At 41.1% G+C, this 27,124-nt stretch overlaps 1 protein-coding gene across 2 annotated transcripts in view; it reads left to right on the forward strand.

Annotated features, from left to right (window-relative positions):
* PTPN21 (protein tyrosine phosphatase non-receptor type 21) overlaps positions 1-27,124 on the forward strand; it is a 71,102-nt gene that overhangs the window by 2,286 nt on the left and 41,692 nt on the right. For both annotated transcript variants that reach the window (XM_075926744.1, XM_075926745.1), the window contains exons 2-4: positions 3,291-3,645; positions 23,680-23,849; positions 25,419-25,516. In XM_075926744.1, coding sequence (XP_075782859.1) covers positions 3,466-3,645; positions 23,680-23,849; positions 25,419-25,516 — 448 coding nt within the window. In that variant the 5' untranslated portion in view covers positions 3,291-3,465. The remainder of the gene's footprint in view (positions 1-3,290; positions 3,646-23,679; positions 23,850-25,418; positions 25,517-27,124) is intronic.

Genomic DNA, 27,124 nt, shown 5'->3' on the forward strand with positions numbered 1-27,124 from the left:
TCACTGAGGTGCTGCTTCACCTTGTCTTCTGTGTCATGGGGTTGTCTGTCTATTTTTGTCTACTTTTATTGCCATCCATAGTGCCTAACAAAGGGGAACATGGAGCTCAGTAGGAGTTTGTTTTGAATTTTCCTGGATGGAGTCAGAATGATTTTATATAATAGAGATTGCCTATCTCCTAGAACTGGAAGGGACCTTGAAAGGTCATTGAGTCCAGTCCTGTGCCTACACAGCAGGACCAAGTACCACCCCAATGAATTTTTGCCCCAAATGGCCTCCACAAGGATTGAACTCACATCCCTGGGTTTAGCAGGCCAATGCTCAAACCACTGAGCTATCCCTACCCCCTAATTCAAATATTTATATGTTTTAAGAAACTAAAAGGGAACTGTGTGCCTCCCTCATCAAAATTAATCTGTATTATGGAAATAAGGTATATGATTTAACAAACTGCGAGGGGAGTTGTCTCAGAAATCAATACTTTTAGAAATATAATATTAACACATGCTAGTCCAAATAAATGTTGTTTGGAAGACTTTGGAAATGAGTTGATGTTTTGATTCTCTCCAAACTGTGAAAGAGAGAAATCACGTGCAATACTTTGTTGACAAAATGATGTACATGATTTGACAAACTTGTACGCTTTTACCCACAGTAAATATTTGCTGCCATACTACAACACTGCTAAAAATAAGACTTGATGGTAAATACTGACAGGTCTTTAGCTACTGTGATAGAGCAGATAGTTAATAACTGCTATCACAGTTAATGTTGCAGAACATGTTGTCTGTAGCAGTCTGGCGTTTCATTGATGATTGGCTTAATTATTAAATTCCATAGTGTAGTAACTAGTACCTTCAAGGCTAGGTTTTTGTAGCACTGAAGCTAGGCATATGGCTTGATAATTACAGAATCACTTTTTGCCTAGGTACAGAGTTAATCTCTAGTTCACAGATACATATTTAATTTGTCTCCTGTATCTATAATTCACTCTTACTTAGTCCTGCTTTTTCAGATTTTAAACATTGCTGGAGTAACATTACTTTTAAAAAGATGTCCTCCCTCCATAACTTAAAAAAAAACAACCTTTAAAGTTAAGGTGGATATGAATCTGCATTTTAAAAAAACTGGCAACCCCCCTCCCAGTTTTTCATTTAAAAGAGTGTTTGTAGGCTTGTATTATATAAAAGCTGATACTCCTCTTCCTGAAGTTTCAAGTGTTGAAATAAAGTTACCAGAAAACTAGAGGAGACCAAAAAAAAAAAAAAAAGCAAGATGTGTAATGTCCCGTGGTTTCACATGAGCACCTGAATGACATCATTGCCCTGACCTAGACACCAGGAATCTCATCCCCAGGAAAACCAAGAATAATAGGAAAAATAAATTGCACTGGAGGAATCAGCCACACTTGCCCCGTTAACAATGCATGATGCTAAAGGGGAGCACATCTGGAGGTCTAACTAAAATGGGCACTGCCCCTTTAAATGCTCCCCTCCCTTTGTAGGCCAGGGCTCAGGGCAGCTTCTCAGGATTAATGGGTTTCTTACATGTCAAGAAGCTGCTGTGGGTGTGGGGACGGATGCCTCAGCCCTTGCCCAATACTCAGAGCCTCTGTAGGGGAGTCTCCCTTTGACAGCCCATGTTCTGAGCCCCTCTTCAGGCCTCCCGAGGTAGGGACTGGTTCCCTCCCTATTGATGGGGCTTCTCTGTGCCAAAAGCCAGAGAGCTCTTTAGATGTGAACACATCCAGAAGGTCCCCAGAGTCTGACACCAGGTACTTGTGAGTCACCAACTTAGTGGTGCTAGTCCCAACAGAGAGAATGAAATGAAACTAACTTTTTCAAGCTGCAGGCTCAGATAATCAGTGTGTTGGTGATATGTGCAGCGTGTTGTTTGTCTTGGGTCAGTAGTTTCAAGATTTATGTTTGGTTCCCTCCTCCCCAGGAATGTGATTGCGTGTCAGCAGTATACTACGTGAAGCCTGCCTCTGTGTAGCAATTTCATTTGGAATGGAGTTCTAAATACTTTATAAACCTTACTGATTAGTGACTACCCATACTATTTATACACATGAAACACAGTAGTCATGGCATAGAGAATAAATATTCTTTTAGGAAGTGTTGATACCTTCCCATCCATTATGCATGCACATTTTCTAAACAGTCAATAGTTATAATAAATGATGTGCAGTTTATTATAGGGAATTGGTCTGTGAGAAAGTATTTGAGAGAGGGTAGTAACTTTCCAGACTTACTTTTGAAGGGTTTTCTACTTGTAGGAGGTAACATGAAAATTGTTTCTGGGAGACATGACATGATGGATGGTGTCAATGAAATTGTTCCAGCTTATACATTTCTAGGAATAAATCTGTTTTTTAGAGATTTAGAAAATAATTGTTTCAATCACAATTGAAATGTAATCCCATGTGGTGAGATGGAGGGGGGATGACTGGCAATTCCTAGCAACCTGTAACACAGTACCACTGTTTAGAACACGAAATAAAGAACATTGTAGCTAACAAGGTACAAGGAGAATTAAGGAGGTTGAAATATAACAAGCTGAAAGGGAATCTGGCTATGGTTCTCTCACCCTCCTGCACCAAACCAAAAATCCCACCCCAATGAGGCCACCCCAAACTATGACATTTCTAATGACCCTATGATTTGGTTCTCCATTTTGTCCAAGCTAGTGCCTCCAATTGCTTGGAGCTCCTAGGACTATACTGGTAGAGACCAGCAAATCTGTAGATATCTACTTTATATCTGTGGATATCTGCATCTGTGGATGTGAATCTCCATGGCTCATTTTTGTGGATACAAATTTTGTATCTGCTCAGGATTCTGAATTGGAGCACGGATTAAGTCCCGAATTGGAGAAAACAGTGCCACCTACTGACTCTCCCTCCAAAATAACCAAAGCACTTAGCTTTTTCCTAAAGGTGCCTGAACCAAGTATTGATCTGTTTTATGAAGTACCTGGCAGTTTTAAAGCTCTTCTTTAATCTTTAAAACATGCTAGCAGCATTTGTTAAAAATTCATTCCACTATTTGGCAGATGACTAAGATAGAGCCTTTGATAAAATGCGACTTACAAAGGTCATTCTAAGAGTCTATGGCGAACCAAGAATCTTGGATCCTGTCTCACTGTTATAGACCGTACGCCAATCTCTTTAGTGGAGGAGAAAAACAGTGACTAGGTAGATTTAGAAAACATAAGTTTGGGTGTGGTTTTCCCATGGTTATAATTCCCCTTTTAAGTAAATCGCTTCTGGACTCTCTCCCTTCTTGTAGAGCTGCTCTGGAAATTCCCTCCAGTTAGAGCTTGGTGGAGGACCTGCTCTTCTTTAATGGCTGCTGCTGCTGGTTGATTGGCTGGATAGTTCCAGGCTCTTTATTTCTTGGAAGAAGACCAACTTCTATTCATTATCAAGTGTGGTGAAAGCTTTTTATCAGTGTGCGGGGAAAGATGCCGTTACCTTTTGGGCTCAAACTGAAGCGAACTCGACGTTACACGGTGTCCAGCAAGAGCTGCTTGGTGGCCCGCATCCAGCTACTCAACAATGAATTTGTGGAGTTCACGCTTTCTGTGGAGAGCACCGGGCAGGAAAGTCTGGAAGCTGTGGCTCAGCGACTCGAACTGCGGGAGGTAAGCAATTTGATGACTATGGGCCATGACTTCTGTATCCATCCCTTGAAAGGGGTTACCCATTACAGTGATCCCCTACCATTTTAGACTAGTGGTTTTCAACCAGAAATGGTTTGTGGGCCCCTAAAAAATTTCAGATGGAAGTGTGGACCATTTTGGAAATTTTAGACATAGTCAACGGACCTCTGGTGAGAATCTCTTGCTCTATGGCAACGGTAACCTTTTCTGGACCCCTTAGTCTGCAGATCCCCAAGGGTCCATTGACCCCTGATTGAAACCATTGTTTTATGCAATTCTGTTACTTTACAAAATTCCCTCCTGTACTGGCCACACAAACATCTACCATGTTTCAACCCTCAAGCTTCGTGCCATCCAAAAGAACAATGGTTATCACTTCTCGTACAGTGCAGAGTCTAAGACAAGTAATGATTATTTTTGCCTGAATAGATCATAACAGAGGGATACAGGAAGTAGTGTATGCTTTGGAAGCAGGTGTTAATTTAGAGTCTGGTTTTTCCCCCCTTTTAATCAGTTAAGTGTTACATAGATTACATGGAAGAAGTGGTTCTTTAAGAAAGAGGTATTTGAATGAGTGGGGTCTCAGCATTGATGCGAGGCAAAACCTCCCAAAGTACGGTGGACTGAGTGAATATGTGCAAATATACTCATTGTATGTATGTTCAAGCCAGATAGATAAGCTAGCAGATGGCCCATTAATTGCATAGTGGGCCAGGTGCAGATGCTGACTTCCACTAACTAAGTATTTGCATACACAAATTAGTTTTGAAAATAAATTTAACCATTTTGGAGAACTCTCCAGTAACTCAGATTTACCTCTGTCCCACACAAATATGTTTTTTAATTTTGATTTATTTACATCTGAGATGCTGAATTGTGAAACTGAGCTTTTAGAATCTTTACCTAAGTAGAACCTTTGTTCTCTTATATCTGTCTTTAAAGGCACACTATTATTGTTGTAACTCCATTAGCTTCAGTCCAGTGGTACAAGAGATGAATTTGACCCCAAGGGCTGGATGCTGTTGACACAGTTGGAAATTTGGCACACTTCCCAGTCCAGCTCCTTGCAGTAAGCACTGTCTTGTGTATTTTGTTCAGCATTAATCTGACTTTGTTTGGAGGTAAAATATAAACTAGAAAATGTACAAGACAGAATTGGACATATGTTGCTCTGTAAAACTAGAAAAGAGATGCCTCTTAATGTTGCTTTGCGTGAGAGCCAAACATAGACAAAATCCTAGACTGTAATACACAACAAAAATGGGAAGAGCAAGCTGGAAAGATATAGGATTAATCTCTTTAGTTAATTAGTAACTTGTTGATTTCTCCAAAATATTGTAATAATTCTAGAGCAAACAAACGTTATGGGTCAGTTCTCTAAACAGTTACTATTGGGCACAACGTTAATTACTTTAGGACTGCTTGTGGTATTAAATATTATACAATAGCAAATATTTCCAGAAATGGGCTCATATTCTGTATTAAAATGTTTTGATAAAGTCAGTACAAAACAACTGACTTATCAGTACTTGCTTATTTACTGTCGGATCCATTAGCATACATCTGTTGTAGTTTGCCATCAGTTGTTTTTCTAAACCTTAAATTTAATATACATCTTTTCTGCAGCAGTTACTAATTCACTGTCTTGTGTTCTCACCAAACTATGTTGTACCTGAGGTGGGGCAGACATACGAGAAAAGTTGTTGTTTTAGGATTGTAGCAGACTGTGTATCTGTTGATGGTTGATGTGTTAGTGAAGGTTAGTGAGACCTGAAAATAGATTGGCTGTGATTGTCAATTTAGTCTCTTTACTGTAACAGGTGGAGATCTTCTTATATCTAGCTTACACAAGAGTAGTGTCATGAACTTGATGTCCCATGGCACCTATTTGGGGTGGGGTAAAACCCTGTGCTTCAGTCTTCAACATTCAAAAGCACAAGTCTAGGTGTGAGAATCTCAACCCTCTGGCTTTTCCTTCTGGGGCTCTCATAGGTCCCCATGGTGACAAAAGAAACCAAACTAACTTCTGGAAACTGACAGCAGGCCACCTGCCTGCAGAAGGCTTCTAGCATCTGTAACACAGTTCAGTACCCTCAGGCAAGTCACTCACAGGAGCTCTAACCCAGCCATTCAGGATCTGGCCTACCGTATGCTCAGGGAGCTCAGATTGACCATCATGGCCATGCAAGCAGTCTTTGTCTTTAACTGCTGCACCACACTCTACAAAAGCTGAGGATAGGAGGTCTACTCTCCTTACAGTACTGCACCCAGCTGAGCAAGGCTTGCTTTTTTTTTAAAAAAAGGCCCTTCCTCCAGGCCTGAGGTGCCATAAAGATACAATGGGGCAGGGCTGCTTAAGTTCATAAATGCACTTAAACATCTTCTTCGGTGCAAGGTTTGTATACTCCATCACATATAGTACTGTCTGCTAGGGATGTGAAATCCTGTTTAATTGGTTAAACAGGGGAGAGAAAAGAGAGGACTGCTCCATCCAGACTGGAGCAGCTGTGTGCCCCTGGCGGGTGGGGGATTTTGTCCAACTCCCACCAGTTAACCATAACCGGTAAGCCACATGTGTTAAGGGTAAGGCTTACCAGTTAACCTTTTACATCTTTACTGTTTCACCTGCTTGACTTGCTCACAGTTATCAAATCATTTACCTGGTGCTGGAGTGTTAGGGCAGGGGTGTTGTGTCCAAGGCTGGCAGTTCTGCCTAGTTGCGATGTCATCAGGCAACTTGGTCAAGGGTAAGAGACTGTGGTTACTTTGCCTAATGGCTAGAGGCATGGCTGGGGGTACAAGAAACTTGGTTCACTCTGTTCCACCAGCTTCTAACTCAGGTCCCTTCAAATTAATGGTTCAGATATATGCCCAGAGGCAAGTCACTTCCTAACCTATCTTCTATTCCTCTGTCTGCACCAAGGGCCTGTCTTCCCGTGACCAGTGCAACTTCCTAACCCTCAAAATACCAGTAGTCACACGTAGAGTAGCATTTTCTTCACTGAGTTTCCATTATTTCTGCTCCTTTTGGTTTTGCTCATATAGCATCCAGAAAATAATGGTAATTTCAGAAAATGAGATTCATATATAGTAGAACCTAAGGAATGGAAGTTCTTCTTAAGTCTGAAAGGTTTGTCATGCTGAACAAAACATTATAGTATCCTTTAAAAAGTTTATAACTGAACATTGACTTAATAAAGCTTTGAAACTTTACTATGCAGAGGAAAAATGCTGCTTTTACTCATGTTATTTAAGTGAAACAAGCATGAAAAGTTTTTTATTTATTCAAATATTTAAAATCTTTTTTAAACTTCCCTTTATTTTTAATAGTTTGTTGTACTTTCTTTGCTGCTGCTTTTTTTCCCCCTCTGTTGCCACATGATTGCGTACTTCCAGTTCCAACAGGTATGTGGTTTATAGGTCAGTTCATAACGCTGGTGTTCATAACTCTGAGGTTCTCTACTGTCTCTCATCTAGGGAGTGTAAAGTTTGATTAAATTCTTCTGGTAATGAATTCTTGCTTGGATTATTTTGGCAGAAAAATGTGGTGCAGCAAAAGGAAGCTGATAAAAATCATCATTCTCGAGCATACCCTCAGAAAGTTTTATTTGCCTTTAAATGCGTGTAAAGTCACTTCTTGTCAGATTTGCTGAGCAACCATTAAAGAACTCCTGAATGCTCACTAAGTATAAGGCCCTCACAAAGAAAATTTTACATAATTCAGGACCTTGTTTAGTTCAGGCATTGTTTAGTTCAACAACAACAGCCTTTAGGTTTTGATCATGTGAAATGTTAACTGCCTCTTGCAAGATGACACAGATAATTATTAATATACTAGAACATTTACCTGACCTTGCTCAGGTCCTTAACTCAATTAATTTTTGCTTTTTGGAAAATAAAATGAAAATGTACATGCTTCATTTGAATCAATGCTTTGTGGTGGGGCAGCGTCTTGTAAGATCATGCCTGTTGGTTGGGCGGTTAGTTTAATTTTTGCCCAAGTATCATGAAAAATAGCAACGTCAGAGCATGGTTCAGGTATTGTATAGGGGATATGTATATATGATGACTGAACTATGCATCCAAACTTAAAAAATAGCCTTTTGCAACAAGATTTTTTAAGTGTCTATATTACAAAAAATCAAATAGTAAGATTCCTGAAATGTTCATTTATTCATTCAGTTTACGTTCACTTCATTGCATCATTTAATTACTTTTTACAAGATTTTGAGAAACAGCCTGAGGGTTTTATGTTAATACTGTATTTTTTTAACTTCAGTGAAGATAATGTCATTACAAAAGATCATTGTTTAAATCCATGGTTCTCAAACTGTGGGCCACCTGAGCTGGCTTAGACTTGCTGGGACCGATGGATAAAGCCAAGCCATACTACCCATGCCAAAGTGAAGCTAGAGGACTTCAGTTCTGGGCAACGTAGCTCAAAGATTACATGCCCCCAGCCTGCAGCTGAAGCTTTTGTGCCTCCTCCTCCCTTCCTCTCCTCCCACCTGGAGGAGGTGAGGCCTCAGAGCAGCATGATTCGGGCAGGCTCAGGCTTCAGTCCACTCTCTGGTGTAATTAAGTTTGAGAATCCCTGATTTAAATCATAATGTGAATAACTAAACACTGGCTTTTACCAATTCTAGCCTGTATATTAGCAAGGTAGTATGGTGTACTCGTTACAGCACAGAACTAGGAATCGGGAGACTTGAATCTGTTGTTGACTTCATCTTATGATGTGTGTATTATAAACTTAAAAAGGAAATATATTGAGTGGTGTTCCCAGAATGTGAATCAGAGGCAATATAATCTTTGTTCTCTTAAATCATAGACTCTGGGCAAGAAGCCAGTCAAAGCATGCTTTCATTAAATTCATCCTTAACAGTGCTTCCATGCAACTATTCTGGATATAATGAAAACCGAGGGACCTCTATCACAAGAGACAGTCCCAATCTTGCAGATATGAAAAAAGATTAACTGCTCTGGTTGTGAAGCTGTTGATTGCAAAAAGAATTAAAGGACACTTGAGGGAATTTTAAAAATAAACTTTCTCTTTTTTTTACTTTTTTTCTTTATTTCTGCTTTCTTATTATTATAATACTTCCTTATCAAAATGAAGAGGAAGATCCTGCTGGTTTCATGCAAGTAGAGTCTAGCATCATTGGAGTTATTTGTGTGAGTGAGGTAAATATTTGGCTCCAAGTTCTGAAAATGCTATAACAAAGGAGTCTATCAATAGCTAATGAGATGTTTCAGGAGAGGGCAAGAAGGAGTTGCATGCCTTTATTTATTCATGTATTTATCTGGGGGCTGGACGGAAAGAGGAAGGATCAGGACAATGCAGAAGTCAGTGAGGCAGAATTCAGAGAGAACAAGAAATAAAATAATTTTACCTGTTCTGTAAATTTGTTATAAGCAAGTGTGTCCCCAAGGGAATGTTTCAAAGTATTTTAGTGTTGGTGTTGCTTTTGATTTTGTTTTCATATACCACTTTATTCAAGGTAATCGTTAAGTAATAACATGGATTATGTTGGACAAATTAATCCCTTTTATTGGCTTCCTTAAATTTATTTTACTCCAAACTCAAGGAATTGTTTTTTCATGTACTGATGAGTAAATAAAATCTTTCTTTCCAGCCCAGCAACAGAATATATCAGTATTAGAAAGATTGTAATTGCTGCAATATGAAGCATCTTGGGATGTAAGATTCACCAGAATAGATGGAGATCCTTTGTTTGAAATATATGTTCAAATTGAGATGTGTTCCTTGTTAAGTTAATTTGTGCTATAAAAATAACATCTCCATAACTAAAGACCTTGCTAGTTAACTTAGCTGTTTTGTCTTTCTGTTATAAGAAAAGCAAATAAAAGGAAAGTTTGGTGGTGAACTACTTGCAGCTGTAGGTGATGGTGGGGGGAGAATTGCCAATAAATAGCTCTCCTCCTCCAATCCTTATGTTTATAAAAGACCATCTCACTTCAAATCCATTCTGCACATGTCTTTGTGAGGGTTTGTCAAACAAACAGAAGCAGCTGCAGAATTAGGGTCCTTGTGACCAGTAGAGTGACTAGATGTCTGCTTTTTGACTGTAACACCGGGATGAGCACTAGGCCAATAAAAATTCAGTCCACGGTGCTGTGGAGCTGAGTCAGGGCTGTTCCATACCTGTCCTGGGGCACTGTGCTGCATCCCGAAGCAGTCAGCAAATCCATCTCCTAAGATGGTGGTGGGCCATGGGGCTCTGCACAGTGCCCCCACCCTGAGCACTAGTTCTGCATGTCCATTGGCTGGTTCCTGGCCAGTGTGAGTAGGGGGTGGTGATTGCGGGCAAGAGCAATGTGCATAGTGCGCCATAGAGACTCCTGCTGCCTCTGCCCAGGAGGCATATCTGCTGGCCATTCTTGGGGTGCCTCATTTCACGAGGCATAAGGGAACGGTCGTCAAAGGCTACCCTTGTCAACCGATCAGCGTCTAGACTGCCGCGCTGTGCCGGATCAGCTGATTGTCGGCAAAGCGTGGTGGCCATTTTTATGTTAATGAAGCAGGAATTATTTAAATCCATGCTTCATTGACTATGTCGGGAAAACTAGTTTACATGGCTCTGTCGACAGAGCCATGTAGTATAGAAATACCCCTTGTGACACCCTTTTAGATACCTAAAATCCGCTATCATATCCCCTCTCAATCTTCTCTTTTCCAAACTAAACAAGCCCAATTCTTTCAGTCTTCCTTCATAGGAATCCCATACTTCTTTAATTTGTATATAGGCTTTGGAAGACTATTTCCAGTCCCTAGACCTTTAATCATTCTTGTTGCTCTTCTCTGGACCTTCTCTAATTTCTCCACATCTTTCTTGTATTGGACACAGTACTCCAGCTGAGGCCTAATCAGCGCAGAGTAGAGCGGAAGAATGACTTCTCGTGTCTTGCTCACAACACACCTGTTAATGCATCCTAGAATCATGTTGGCTTTTTTTTCGCAACAGCGTCACACTGTTGACTCATAATTAGCTTGTGGTCCACTATAACTCCTAGATCCCTTTCTGCCATACTCCTTCCTAGACAGTCACTTCCCATTCTGCATATGTGAAACCGATTGTTCCTTCCTAAGTGGAGCACTTTGTATTTGTCCTTATTAAACTTCATCTTGTTTACCTCAAACCATTTCTCCAATTTGTTCAGATCATTTTGAGTTATGATCCTATCCTCCAAAGCAGTTGCAACCCCTCCAAGCTTGGTATCATCTGCAAACTTTATAAGCGTACTCTCTATGCTGATAACTAAATCTAAATTGATGAACATATTGAACAGAATCGGTCCCAAAACAGACTCCTGCAGAACCCCACTTGTTACTCCTTTTCAGCAGGATTGTGAACCGTTAATAACTACTCTCTGAGAACGGTTATCCAGCCAGTTATGTACCCACCTTATAGCAGCCCCATCTAAGTTGTATTTGCCTATTTTATTGATAAGAATATCATGCAAGACCATATCAAATGCCTTACTAAAGTCTAAATATACCACGTCCACCGCTTCTCCCTTATCCACAAGACTTGTTATTCTATCAAAGAAAGCTATCAGATTGGTTTGACATAATTTGCTCTTTACAAATCCATGCTGGCTGTTCCCTATCACCTTATCATTTTCCAAGTGTTTGCAGATGATTTCCTTAATTACTTTCTCCATTATCTTTCCTGGCACAGAAGTTAGACTGACTGGTCTGTAGTTTCCTGGGTTGTTTTTATTTCCCTTTTTATAGATGGGCACTATATTTCCCCTTTTCCAATTTTCTGGAATCTTTCCTGTCTTCCATGATTTTCCAAAGATGATAGCTAAAGGCTCAGATACCTCCCCTGTCATCTCCTTAAGTATTCTAGGATGCATTTCATCAGGCCCTGGTGACTTGCAGACATCTAACTTTTCTAAGTGATTTTTAACTTGTTTTTTTTTTAATTTTATTTTCTAAACCTAACCCCTTCCACTAGCATTCACTATGCCAGGCATTCCTTCATCAGACTTCTCGGAGAAGTCATTAAGCATCTCTTCCATTTCCAAGTTTCCTATTACTGTTTCCCCCTCCTCACTGATCAGTGGGCCTACCCTGTCCTTGGTCTTCCTCTTGCTTCCAATATATTTATAGAATGTCTTCTTGTTTCCCTTTATGCCTGTAGCTAGTTTGAGCTTGTTTTGTGCCTTTGCCTTTCTAATCTTACCCCTGTATTCCTGTATTGTTTGCCTATATTCATCCTTTGTTATTTGTCCTAGTTTCCATTTTTTATAGGACTCCTTTTTTATTTTTAGATCATGCAAGATGTCCTGGTTGATCCAAGGTGGTCTTTTGCCATATTTTCTATCTTTCCTACACAGCAGAATATCTTCCTTTTGAGCCTTTAACAATGTCTCTTTGAAAAACTGCCAACTCTCTTCAGTTGTTTTTCCCCTCAGTCTTGCTTCCCATGGGACCTTACCTACCAGCTCTCCGAGCTTGCCAAAATCTCCCTTCCTGAAATCCATTGTCTCTAATATGCCGTTCTCCCTTCTACCATACCTTAGAATCAGGAACTCTATGGTTTCATGATCACTTTCACCCAAGCTGCCTTCCACTTTCAAATTCTCAACCAGTTCCTCCCTATTTGTTAAAATTAAGTCTAGAACAGCTTCCCGCAGTAGCTTTTTCAACCTTCTGAAATAAAAAGTTGTCTTCAATGCAGTCCAAGAACTTATTGGATAGTCTGTGCCCCACTGTGTTAGTTTCCCAATATATATCTGGATAATTGAAGTCTCGCATCACCACCAAATCCTGCTCTTTGGATGATTTTGTTAATTGTTCAAAAAAAAAAAAACACCTCAGCCACCTCTCTGCCTGGGTAGGTGGCCTGCAGTAGATCCCAGCATGACATCACCCTTGTTTTTTCCCCTTTAGTCTAACCCAGAGACTCTCAACATGCACGTCTCCTATGTCCGTCTCCACCTCAGTCCAAGTGTGTACATTTTTAATATATAAGGCAACACCTCCTCCCTTTTCCCCCCACCTGTCCTTCCTGAGTAAGCTGTACCCTTCTATACCAATATTCCAATTGCGTGTATTATCCCACCAAGTCTCTGTGATGCCAACGATGTCATAGTTGTATTTATTTATTAGCACTTCCAGTTCTTCCTGCTTATTACCCATACTTCTTGCATTTGTATATAGGTATCTAAGATACTGATTTGATCTTGCCTCCCAGTTCTGCCTTGTTTCTCTCTGCTATTATAGCCCACACTCCCTCCCATTTCTGACCCATCTCTCCATATTCTTCAGTTACCTGTGGGCTTTGGTTACCTGTCCCCGTCAAACCTAGTTTAAAGCCCTCCTTACTAGGTTATCCAGTCTGTATCCAAATATGGTCTTCCCCTTCCTCGAAAGGTGAATGCCATCCCTGCTTAGTAGTCTTTCCTGGAATAGCATTCCGTGGTTGAGGAAGCCAAAGCCCTCCTGGCAACACCATCTTCACAGCCAGGCATTTACTTCCAGGATGCACCTGTCTCTGCCTGGGCCCCTACCTTTGACAGGAAGGATCAAAGAGAATACCACCTGTGCTCCAAACTCCTTCACCCGTACTCCCAGAGCCCTGTAGTCACTCTTGATCCACTCAACATCACACCTCGCAGTATCATTAGTGCCCACATGGATGAGTAGCATGGGGAGTAGTCTCATCCAAACCCCTTGCCATAGGCCAGTGAAAATGAGAATTGGGGAGAGCCACTGTGGGATGGGAAGGGGTTAAACAGTGTTTTGTTTTGTGCCACTAAAAAGTTGGCAACCGTAGTGGTCAGTAATGTTAACATCCACTTATTGCCTGTTATTTCTTTGAGGTGTATTGGGACATCATGTAAATGCATACAACACCACTCAAGCTCTGGCATGCTGCAAGATTGGAGATTCATCTTCCTACAGATTCCTGGGATGCATGACTTTTAAAGACTATGTACCCTGTCTAATGTACGGTCCTCTAAATTGGATGGGGAATCTCTGGAAATTCCTCACCTCTGCTCTAAATCCTGTCTTCTCCAATGAGTGAATTTGTTTGGTTTTTGTAAAATATAAAGGCATGACTACACATCAAATAACAGCTGTTATTTTGAAATAACTTCCCTAGCGTCTACACAAGACAACTGCTATTTTGAAATTAAATCGAAATAGTGGAGGGCTTATTTCACCCCCCCCCCCCCCAGTTTTGTTAAAGAGAGTTTGTGTTCATGAACATACATGTATTTTATTTGACATTAGGAAGGGGGGTTAGGGAGGGGTAAGTAGAAGGACAAGAGGGAGGAATGAGGCACAAGCGCCCAGTGGGGCAGACCAGGGAGGGTCTTAATGCTCCTTAGGGTGGAAGCTCTCTCGCAGGGCCTCCTGGATCCTGACAGCCCCCTGATGGACCTCCCTGATGTCAGCCTGCAGAAAGTGCTGCCAGGCTCACAGCAACGCGTCCACGAGAAGCACCAGAGTGCCCAGAGGCAGCTCTGTCTCCATGTTGCAGAGTGCTGTGGTGTCCCGAGTGAGGGCAATCAGAGCACGCCGAGACAAAATGCTATGCTATCCCTCGTCCAGGTAGGCAAGCAAGCAGGGAAACCTGAGAACCGGGTGGGGGTGGGGGTCCCTTTAAGCAGAGGCCTAAGATTGTGTGGCTGCTGCCTGAGGCTAAGTAACTCCTGACCTGATGCCCTGCTGGACATGGTTCTGGCTGGCCTTAAACGCGATTCAGCACCCACTCAGTGTGGATGCGCTGTTTCAAATAGCCAAATGCTATTTTGAAATGCATTTTGTGTGGAAAAGCGTTATTTCAAAATATCTTATTTCAAAATAACGCTGTAGTGCAGATGTACCCAAGTGAAGAGTTTTCAGGGTCCTTTGTCACTCTTTTTTTTTTTAACCACAAGAGAGAACATTGCGGCTCTTCAAGTTTATGTGCTGTTTGGTAATTCAGTGGTGGAAAAACGTAAGCGAGACACCTTAAATTTCTTTAATGGAAGGTATATTACGTGTTTTCTCTTCACTGCCAGCACTCTTCACGTATCACATGTGCTTCTACACTGTAAGCTCCTTGTAGACAAGGACTTTCTCTCTTATTATATGACTGTATGCTGCTTAGCAAGGACGGGCCCCGGTACTGATTAGGGTCTCTTGCTACTACAGAAATGCAAATGTTTGTTGTTGTTATTATTATTATTATTTATTAATAATAATAATTAATGGACAGTAATCAGGAGGGCTTTATCTTCAAGACTGATGTTCTCCAGAAAATGTCAATCTACCCATTTTTAATTTTTTCCTGTATATCCATGACAAAGTCCAAATGATAAATCAGTAAAGATCCACTAATTGAATCCTCTTTTATATCCTGGTCAGACTCTACAATTAATCTGGTGTGTTGTCTCATCTATTTATAGTATCTTTGAAGCAGGCACCTTTTAGTTAATTTAATTTTGCTGTTGTTTAGCCACCAAGAAAATAAGATTCTCCTTTTTTTTCCATTTATTTTAAAAGGCATTTGATTCTGAGTGTTTGTTTATCTAGCTTTTATCATGCTTTCTCTAAATATCATATTTGACCACTTTGTACGTCACACAATACATAAACAATGAGGAGTCCTGTTGCACCTTATAGACTAACAGGTTTTTTGGAGCATAAGCTTTCATGGGCAAAGACCCACTTCGTCAGATGCATGTCAGATTAAGACTAACACGACTATCCCTCTTATACACAATACATAGGTTGTTAGCTAATTAGTTATTGCATAAATAGCTTCATTATCAAACCTCAAAGGAACATATGATAGTCTGTAGTCCATGATCTGTGACTTCTTACAGATGGGGAATTTATAATGTGACTGCAGGTTTAACCTCTCTAGTCAGCACCCTCAGGATCTGACCAGTGCTGAATCAGAGCATTTGCCAAACCACAAGAGGTCAATATTGTCTAACAACAGCATTACTAACACTTCCATTGCTTACTGGGCTCTGGGAAAATATTTAGGGGGTAAATGAGCACTAAAGAACAGCACAGAAGACTGAGAGCCAGAAATGGTGGCTGTAAACAAATTTTATGAGACCACAAGAAACTTGTTCACATCCATGATCAGAGGTCACCAGGCTAACTAAAATCACGCCGGACCACGGATGTTGCTGGACCAGAGTGTGCCAAACTAGAGAGGCTCAACCTGTAGTGTGTTTGTACCTATTAAAGAATACTTCAGAGGCAAGAGCAGAATTGGATTGAAACGTTCTGGTGACACAAAGCTTTTCTTGATACTTGCCCTTAGATTCTCTTGAGATGTAACACCAATTCCAGGGATCACTGCAAAATCAAATCCTGGGGTTACAGCAAGAGCTGCAGAGTTCATGTGAAGGAAGGTTACATTTCCAGTTACTGATACATCTTTATACAGGTTACTCTTCAGCTAGCACAAATGCAGACTAGAAATGATCTCAAGACACTATACGAAGTCTAATTCACCTTGGTGTGACTCCATTGAAGTCAATGGAGTTAAATTAGGGATGAGTTTGGCTCACTATGTGTAAGGATTTATTCACTAACCATTTAAATGAAAGGCAAGAGCTGATTAATAGCAATGACATAGAGCAGTTTGGGACAGAAGGAAAGACTATGGTTTCCAGTTGACACGATAGGGGGAAAGCGGCAGAATGAAATTATGAGAATTGGAATTTGACTAGAGCCCTAGGATTCAAGCTCAATTTTTCCTCTGGGCTCTTAAGAGAGCTTTGAGTGATTTGAGATCTTGGGTTTATATTTCATGTACAAGGAAGAACATCCAACAACACAGCTACCTTCTGAGACTTTATATCATCAGAAGTTTATCTCTTCATCTCTTTCCCATGAAAATACTGACCAAACCCCGCTGCTTAGCTTGTGAAGTCTAGTTGCCTCAAAGCAATGTGACATGTAGGTGAGAGGCAACCTTTTCCCACCTAAAATTCTGGTTTCTGTATTAAATATTTATCTGTAGACCTATTTTATTCCTTTTGTTTTACCATGCATTTTTCAGGTGTCATACATTTATGTGAGAGTCCTACTATTTCTTTCCATAATGCAGAAAGTAATTAGCTGGAAAGTAATTAAGTAGAAATTATGCAGTTCTTTTTTTATCTAGGTTTCATTTTCTGCCAGGAGTTGATTGACGAATAAGTTGCTATATTAAACAAACTTCACTACAGTGTTAATCTCAGAAGCTTAACATGCTTCAAAAGTTACGTCATGTCACTTTTTTTAGGTTTGTGTAATGTCTTGTGCTACTAATAGCAGACTTTTAGCAATGAGTAAAACATTCTATTTTAATCCGCAATGATATTCCAGAGTGCACCATCTCTGCTGAGCACTAATAGAGCCAGATGCTATCCCTGAAGCCAAAAGAAAGCTTGCATGTGAATGAGAAGGCAGGATTTGGCATGCAGTGTTTTATTTGGCTTTAATCTGTTTATTATGGACATTCAAATATAAACAATTTTGGGAGGAGCAGGGGAAAGGTTGTTTAACTGCATACAATTACACTTAATCACATTTAAGAATGGAGACGTTTCCTTATTTGTGGTCATAACTTAAATCTATTTTTATGCAGCGACATAAATGGCCTGCTTTTTAAAGAAACTGATTCACCTTCAAAAACCAGGATACTGGCTCAATATAGATTTAAGTGTCCATTTTGAGTCTGAAGGATTTAAAAATGTTGATACGCGTAGCCCAAATCTCAAGGTCATCCCCTCTTCTTTAAATTATAATTCATTTTCTTTTTCATGGTTTAGATAAAGAGTTACAGATCAAACAAAGTCAAAACATTTTCTGGGCATCATCACAAATACCCATTAGGTCAATTTTCATAAGTATTCATAGGATTTGAGGAGACAGACAGACCCAGAGTTTTGACAATAGGCTATATTGGTTCATTAATAGTGACCAAAATACTGTTTGATTTCAATGTCCAGCTTTGAATATTGCACTGATCACAGAGATTAGTGGCAGCCCCCTAGCTGTTACTCTAATTGCCAAGCCAGCTAAATGCATTAATACCTGGGCAGAAGGATTGTACCAGTAGTAAGAATAGGCTTATATACACAAGCTTACCACAATAGCAGGTGGAATCTGACAACTCTTGCCATATGCTTCCACTTTAATTAAGGTACGTGTCTACGTTATTGTAGTTATATTCCTGTAATTCATCTACCTTAGTTTGTTTAAGGTACTTATAAAGCAATGGTAAAAGATATTAGGGTAGCAAATTCTAGCAGTCATATATTAGGAAACGTCATAATTAAGCTTTAATTCAGCTTTGTGTGTGTGTGTGTGTACAGGCAGTCCCCGAGTTACGCGGATCCAACTTACGTCGGATCCGCAGTTACGAACGGGGATTTTCTCGCCCCGGAGGACTGGAGCGGCGGGACGCTTGGTCCCGCCGCCCGCCTCCTCCAGGGCGAGAAAAGCTGCTCCCCATCTCCCTGGTCTGCTGGGGGAGCCAGCAGACTAGGGAGACGGGAAGCAAAGCGGCGGAGGACCCGGGCTGGACCCGCGGCGCTTCCAGCTAATCTGGAAGCGCCGCGGGTCCGGCCCCGGGTCTTCCGCTGCTTTGTTCCGCGTCTCCCTGGTCTGCTGGGGGGGGACGCAGCTAGTGCCCCCCCCAGCAGACCAGGGAGACGTGGAGCAAAGCCCGGGGCCTGTGGTACAGCAGGTGGGGCGCTGTCGGTTGGTCCCGCAGCACCGCTCCTTGGCGCTACTGGACCAACCCGGCAGCACCCCAGCTGCTCTGCCCCAGGAGTCCTGATTCAGCCGCTGCTGATCAGTTTCAGCAGCGGCTGAATCAGGACGCCTGGGGCAGAGCAGCTGGGGTGCTGCTGGGTTGGTCCAGTAGCGCCGAGGAGCGGCCGCGCTACTGGACCAACCCAGCAGCACCCGAGCTGCTCTGCCCCAGGCGTCCCCAAGTCAGCCGCTGCTGAAACTGACCAGCGGCTGACTACAGGAAGCCCGAGGCAGAGTTGCTCTGCCCCGGGCTTCCTGGAATCAGCTGCTGATCAGTTTCAGCAGCAGCTGACTTGGGGATGCCTGGGGTTCTTAAGTTGAATCTGTATGTAAGTCGGAACTGGCGTCCAGATTCAGCCACTGTTGAAACTGATCAGTTTCAGCAGCGGCTGAATCTGGATGCCAGTTCCGACTTACATACAGATTCAACTTAAGAACAAACCTACAGTCCCTATCTTGTACGTAACCCGGGGACTGCCTGTATTGTCATATATTAGGAAACGTCATAATTAAGCTTTAATTCAGGTGTGTGTGTGTGTGTGTGTGTGTGTGTGTGTGTGTGTTATAGTGTATATTCCATGGGCTTATCTAGACATACAGTTACATGGCAAACTGGCTATGGCTTTACCCCACACTAGTCTGCAGCAGACTACCTGTCTTGGTGTACCTTACTGATGCGAGTTTCCATGAAAACCTGTGTTCATCTTCAAGATGCACACGGACATTTAGTCTACTCTAGGCTGGTGTGGGGCACTTTCACATCTCAGTTTGCTATGGTCTAGCTGTTTGTGTTGACAAGTCCTTTTAATTACATATTCACCTACAGTTATTTCACAGGAACCATGCCTCATTCAGTGCTTGATGGACATGAATAGCTCATTCAAAGGGCAGTGGTTCAGTACTTTTTATCCTCTTCATTCAGGGTATGTCTACACTACCCTCCTAGTTCGAACTAGGAGGGTAATGTAGGCATACCGCATTTGCAAATGAAGCCCGGGATTTGAATTTCCCGGGCTTCATTTGCATAAGCGGGGAGCCGCCATTTTTAAAACCCCGCTGGTTCGAACCTCCTCGTGAAATGAGGAGTAATGGTAGTTCGAACTAGGAAGCCTAGTTCGAACTACCTAGTTCGTGCCCCGTGTAGCCACGCTGCACGGGGTTCGAACCAGCAGGGTTTTAAAAATGGCGGTTCCCCGCTTATGCAAATGAAGCCCGGGAAATTCAAATCCCGGGCTTCATTTGCAAGTGCGATATGCCTACATTACCCTCCTAGTTCGAACTAGCAGGATAGTGTAGACATACCCTCAGTGTGAGGCCCTGTCCCTGTATGTTGTTTATTGCATACCATACAAACACTGCACTGAAACCAAAAGTATCTTCCTCAGTTTTTTAAGTTGCTTTTGTCATGGTACCCTAAGCCCAGATCCACAAAGACACTTAGCCATTATGATTCTAAACGTCCCTGACTTTTAGATCCGTAAAAAAAATCACAGAATAACACTGCAATCTGCAAAGCCTGAACTGGATGCCTGGGCACCATGTTCAGTGAATGTTGAGTGATATGCACTTTGTATGCACTTTGTATGCTGGCTTTGTGGATCACAGTACTATGTAGGGAGCCGACTAAAGTTAGCCAATGGGAGATGCTGGCCTTATGGGCATGGGCAAACCTCAATCCTCTCACAAAGGGTCTTGAATATAGGCTGCAAAGAGACATTTATCTCTGCTAGTGATCCAAGAATGGGGAAGATAGGTATTTATGCTCCTAAATTTCATGAGGGGCCAGGACAAAATGGTAGGACACCGACTTCCTTGGGAATCTTTAGCCTAGTCAGTGGATAGTGTACTCACTCAGGATGTGGGAGACCCTGGATTCAAGTCTTCCACCTCCTTTGAAGGTTAAAAAGGGTTTTGAACAGGGTTCAGTTACTTCTCAGGTGAGTGCCTTAACTCTGGTTCTCAGCCAAGGGCATGTGTAATCCTAGGGGAAACATAGAGGTCTTTCGGGGTGTACATCAACTTATCTAGATATTAGATTGGTTTTACAGCAGACTACATAAAAAGCATGAACAACGTTAATGCAAACTAAAATTTAATAGACAATCGTTTGTTTATATTGGTCTGTGAACTATATGCTGAAATGTAATTTTATATTCCAATTGGTTTATTTTACAATTATATGGTAAAAGTGAGAAAGGAAGCAAATTTTCAGGAATAGTATACTGTTACACTTTTATATTTTTAATACCTGATTTTGTAAGTTTTTTAGTGAGGTGAAATTTGGTACACAAGACTGACAGTGGTCTGGAAAGGATGAAAGCCACTGCCATACCAAGTAGGCTATTGAGTTATTTAATTCTTCACTTGCCCAATTAATATTTAATTATTCAGTTAACTAACAACTTCAATCGGTGAAGCTGAGGGAGACCATATAAGACTATCCTAAAATCCAGTGGCTAGTAGGAATGTTAAAAAGCATTTATTTTGGTAAACATGTACCCAGTAAAATTTTCAGAGGCTACACATTTATATGCGGGGGAGGTAGCTGTGCAGGAGCTGGTGCACGGTGAGGCGGCAGCACGGGAGGAGTGTGGACAGGTGGCTTAAAAGCTGGCTCCCCAATGTACTGGCTCCCACCAGTCCTCCCTTCCCCCCTTCCCACATTGCTGCCTCTTAAACAAGGAAGCAACGAAGGTAAGAGGGCCACTTGTAACCGTGAAGGTTAACCAATGAGCCCAGGCTCGTCAGTTAACTGTTTACACTGTCACATCCCTAGTGCCTAGAGCAATTGCCAGAGAGAGAACAGGACCCTGTTATAATGCTTCTGTCCATCAAGAAACTGGGGGTCTCCTACATCCTGGGTGAGGCCCCCATCTGTTAGCACAAACATCTTTGAAACGAGACAACACCCTTGATAAATGTTAAGCCCTTTCTCCAAAACATGAAGGCTCTAAAGCTTCTCAGTGAACAGTTTTATAAATTACTCAAATGTTGGCAAACTCATTTTTTTCCTATTCTCATTCTCAGAAATGGCTGATCCTTTAGTATGGTGGGAAACGGGGCGGGAAATCAACTTGAGGCAGACAACTGGCACAGGATGTTTCATACCAGGCAGTTACCTGCAAAGTTGAAAGCAACTGAAAATGCCATTATAAAGCAGTCTGTAGGTGTTCTTCCTGCACCACTTATAACTGAGCATATATAAGTCATGTGGGAAAATTCCTTACTGTCACTGATCCCAGTGCACAGCACTGATGCTTTACATTATAAAAAAATACTGATGGTTTGTCTGTCTGATTTTTGTCACAGAAAGCTAAGATAGGTCTTTTATATCTGTGTCCATGCTCAGTGAGGACTCAATTCTGAAATCTTTACCCATGGGAATAAAGGCTGCCAGATGAGACTAGGGATAAAAAGGGTTAACCAGTTATCCAGTATGCGGTTAACCAGCTGTCATACTGGGTTGGAGCAGCTCCTTGCCTGACATGGGTTGGAGACTGCTCCAGTCCAGCCGAGCCCTGTGCATGGCAGGTGGGAAGCTGCTCCCACTGGTAGGCTGAACCTTGGGATGCTGGTTGAATGTAATGTTTAACCAATTAACTTTGTAACATTTAACCAGTTAACTTTTTAAACAGGATTTTACATCTCTAGATGAGACATTATTGATCACTTCTTTTATGGTGAAATTTAGATAATGAGTGTAATAAGTCTGATTCTGCATCATGAAGTTAATGCTGGTGTAATGAGCATTAGATAATGAGTGTAATGAGTCTGATTCTGCATCATGAAGTTAATGCTGGATCATGAAATGTGAACTTTTAGTACCAAGAATATTACTTCTGCGAATAGTCTTATTAAAATCAATGAGAATGTTCAGAATAATAAAAGCTGGTAGTATTTTAGGAATAGGGCTGTTTTATATTAGCAGTCAAACGTGTTTTTTCTGTTGGTTTTGTTATTTCATAATATTTAATATGACATGCTATTACTGTTAAAATATTTCAGTGCTGCTGGCAGTTTGAATCTGAAAGACTATAGGAAGGGCCTTACCAATTTCATAGCTGTGAAAAATGTGTGTCATATCATGAAATTAGCCCTCCCTTGTGAAATCTGATCTCCCTTGCTGCTCCTAGCTACTATACTGGTCATTCAAGAGAAGGACAAGTAGCTTAACATTTCTTACAGGTGCTGTCCTATTGCATCCCGGGCCCCTGCTGGCTTTTGCTGCAGCTCAGCCAGCTCTTGGCAGAGCTGCATACCAGGCCACACCCACTTACTTTCATCTCTGAACAGGAACTGTCCTTCCCCTGCATGGTTGCTCTTGGTGGGGAGATCAAACCTACCTCCAGAGGCAGTGCCCTTACTTGGGTGCTGCAGCAGCACAAGAGTTGGGCTCTAGGTTTCTTTCCTTCTACCCTTCCCCCCAGGCCTGGCTGCACTCCAGATCCAGGTGCAGAGCTAAGGGCATCCTCCTGCTGTGGCTTCCTCTGGGCAGGGGGCTTTCACGCCTGGCAGCAGCAGCCTGGGCTCTGACCATCTTCCCCTCCTGTTGCAGCTCAGGGCTTCCTTACCTAGGGGCTTCTGCTCCAGAAAACTGAATCTAGGGCAGTCCAGGGAGCCATGTCGTATGGGGCTTGGGGCTTCTTCCTCAGCACAGCTCCTGCAGGGATTAAAGGAAATCTGGTAGGAGTTTCTGCCCTGGGGCTTCTTCCAGGGCTGGGGTACGCATTTTTCCTGGGGGAGTCCAAAATAGCCAGGGATGTCTGCCTTAATCTGTCCCTGGTATGAACTATAATCTAGGAGCCCCTGGCTGGGATGCTCCAAACAGTGTGGCAGGAGATCCTACCCACCTCCACCTCCACCTCCCAATACCTCCTCTAGCTGCCCTCAGAGTTGGGTTCTGAAGGTAGCACAGAAATGAAGATGGCAATTTTGGGGAGCCATCTACAACTTTACAACCAGACACGCATGGTTACAACAACATGAAATGTCTTGATGTAAATATCAGAAATCATGAAATTGATTAATTTAAAATCCTCTGCTCGTGAAATTGACAAGAATGGACTGTGAATTTGGAAGGGCTCTAGCTATGGGCTTATAAAGCCTAAATTGTGTTAATCCTGTATCTCTCAGATTTGGATATAGTGCCAGGTTCATGCTGTATGCACTTTATTTGTCTTTGCAATATTGCCTCAATTTGACTATTGAATCCCTTCACTCTTTTTCAGATTACTTATTTCAGTCTGTGGTATTACAATAAGCAGAACCAGCGTCGATGGGTGGATTTGGACAAGCCTCTGAAAAAGCAGCTGGATAAATATGCTTTGGAACCGACTGTCTATTTTGGAGTAGTGTTTTATGTGCCTACTGTTTCTCAGCTTCAGCAGGAGATTACCAGGTAGCTGCATGTGGCTTTAATTTTAGTTTTTAACATTCTAACATGTATGGCTCATCTTAAGGAAGACATAATTGCTTGATTTCCAACCTTTGTGAAAATGCAGACTTAAGGCAGAAACTGTGTCCAAACAGTGGTGTTTATTATCCTTTTAGTGTATTTAGAATATATAATAATGAAGTTATTCTTAGGATGAATTTTCCCAGTTATCTTATGAATCCACTGGAACCTAGTAAAGTTACTTACAGACATGCTTGTATAATCTACCTTTCAATTATTATGAAGCTTCCTTTCAGAGCAATACTTTGCTTCAGGAAACCAATCTAATACTTACCGCCTAAAGACCTGACAGAAGCAGGTTATCTGCATATATGGCTTATGAATGCCAGATAAGGCTATGTGTTTGATTATAGACTTATAGATTATAAAGATGGATACTAGGAAATTGGCATCAATTTCCACTTTTGTATTGCGAGTCAACTGATCACAGGCACAAGTGCTAGGAAGTCCTGTTAATTGCAAAGGAGAATCCAATTCAGCATGTTCACTGTTCAGCTCTTCATAAGGTGAATATCAATCTGGCTTCCCAATGTACCTTCATTATTATTATTTTATTGATTTTTTTTGTAATCAGAAGAAATAAGAAAGTGTAAATGAATTAGGATAAGCTCTCTACAAATAAATATGAAGAAAAACTTGTTCTATAAAGCCAAATTCTAAATATCCAAATCAATGGGCCATGTGTACATAGCCTCAATAGGGAGGTAGGAATAGACAGATTTCTGATTCACCTTGTCACAGCTGCTCTTGTCCCACTTCTTTATGCTTTTCTTTTTAGGACTGATTGCGATTAATCACACTGTTAAACAATAATAGCCTACCTTTTATTTAAAAATTTGTGGATGTTTTGTGCATTTTCAGATATATTGATTTCAATCACAAAGTGTACAGTGCTCACTTTATTACAAATATTTTGTCAAAAACAAAAAAATAGTATTGTTCAATTATCCTACTATAAATACTGTAGTGCAATCTCTTTGTCATGAAAGATGAACTTACAAATATAGAATTATGTACAGAAATAACTGCACTCAAAATCAAAACAGTGTAAAACTTTTGGTCTACAAGTCCACTCAGTCCTACTTATTGTTCAGCCAGTTGCTAAGACAGACAAGTTCGTTTACATTGACAGGAAATAATGCAGCCTGCTTCTTGTTTATAATGACATTTGAAAGTGAAAACAAATGTTTGCATGGCAGTTTTATAGCTGACTTTACAAGGAATTTACATGCCAGATACAAATGTCAAGTACAGGATTGGGCAAAATCAGGCTCAGGGGCTGGATCTTGCCCACCAAACATTTCTCTCCAGCCCACTCAGCTGCCCTCCCCCCATCTTGTTCTGTTCTGCAGCTAAGTTGTTCCCAAGATTCTCTTGCTAGCTGTGCATAGAGCAAGGGAGAAGAAGCAAAGATGCTTGCAAGATTTATTGGCTTCTGAAAAGATTTTTTGGCTATATTATATTGGAACAAAAATGGAAAAACTGATATGGATTTTTTATTTTTATTTTTAGATACCAGTATTATTTGCAGTTGAAGAAAGATATCTTGGAAGGAAACATTCCTTGCACATTAGAGCAAGCAGTTCATCTGGCTGGCTTAGCTGTTCAAGGTACACAAAGGAATTTCATTAAGTAAATTTTAGGAATGATGATGTGAGATGCATATTTTATATTAGTTACATGACACTTGCTGTTATGGTAGATACTTACATGGCTCTATGCCTGCTTTTTTTAATATAAAATACACAATATTTGCTTTGAATTTATCATGTAATGCACCTGCATTAGGATGCCTCAACACTTAGCTGGTCATTAATAACTTGATCCTCAAAAGTGTATTCATTTCAGTGAGACTTACCCAAAGCCACAGAGGGAGTCCAAGGCCCAGGAATTCCTGGCACTCAGTCATGTGCTTAGACTATTGGACTTCATCCTGTCTCAGCTGCTGCAATCTGCACCTGTTGGTTTCATAGCAGGAGCAGAGGATGCATTTTAATGAATAAGAATGTGTTTGTACACTCTATTCTTTTCTCAGTGGTCTCCCACGTCAACTCCCCCTATGCCTGGAATGTGCTTGCTGACCTAGTCCACAGGACTGTTACCCCACATTTAAATCTCTCCTGAAGACTTCCTTCTGCCATAAGGCCTACAAGAAATTATACATTTAATGCTGGCTACTGGTAGTTTTGAATCCTAAAGACTATAGGTAGGGCCCATATAATGTTGGCTAGTTGGGGGCAAGTAGGATAGGTTATACATAGGAACACCAGATATAATGGTTTACCTGACTTCCCCATGACCAGACTAATTATGTGTCTTCCATTCCCACAACCTTTGCCTGCATTTTGTCTTCCGATACAACTACTAATAGCTGTAATACCACCATCAGTGACATGGGACTTGGAGGCATGCATAGTACATGACATTATAGTTAATCTTTAAAAAAAAACCACCTTAATGTACATACTGTGTATGTCACATTTAAAGAAGAGAATCTGTTTTCTGGCTGTGTTTTCCAGTGAATTAGGGTGAAATAAAAATACATTTCTAGATATACAACAGTTTTTTGTAGTGCAGGCTGGGCCTTTAATATTCTTAATTATCTACAAAGTTCTTGCTTACTAATTTTCATGCTCTTTGGAGAGTATAAATGTCTCTCTGCTCAGCAAGATGTTTATGGGAATCTTTCTCAATATAATCCTCTTCTCAGATGGAAAATGTTTATCCTCTAACTTTTGCATTCTTCATTTAATCTGGCAGGGTTGTAAGAGAGAAATTGTAACACATTGAAAAACAACCACATAATAAGTAGAGTACTGCTAGATAACTAAGTAGACTTATAAGGTGGGTCGCTTTTAACTCAAGAATTGTCATTGTCCCAGCTGAGGAATACCATAGCAATTTGTAATTTTAATAGTGAGTTCCAAATGCTGGGTTTACTCATGAATTTTAACTGAATGACAAGTATTCCATAACCACCCTTAAAAGCCTGTTCAGAGCTTCGCTATCTTGATAGTTATTTTTTCCTAATATCTAACCTAAATCTCCCTTGCTGAAGATTAAGTCCATTACTTCTTGTCCTACCTTCAATGGATAAAAGAATAGTTGATCCCCATCCTCCGTATTAGGGATGTTACATTTCGTTTAATCACCTAATCTAAGTTAGTTCGAATTAGTGCTGTAGTGTAGACATACCCTAACTGTTCTGGGATTGCTTC

This window comes from Pelodiscus sinensis, chromosome 4, assembly GCF_049634645.1.
Source record: "Pelodiscus sinensis isolate JC-2024 chromosome 4, ASM4963464v1, whole genome shotgun sequence".
NCBI lineage: Eukaryota > Metazoa > Chordata > Testudines > Trionychidae > Pelodiscus > Pelodiscus sinensis.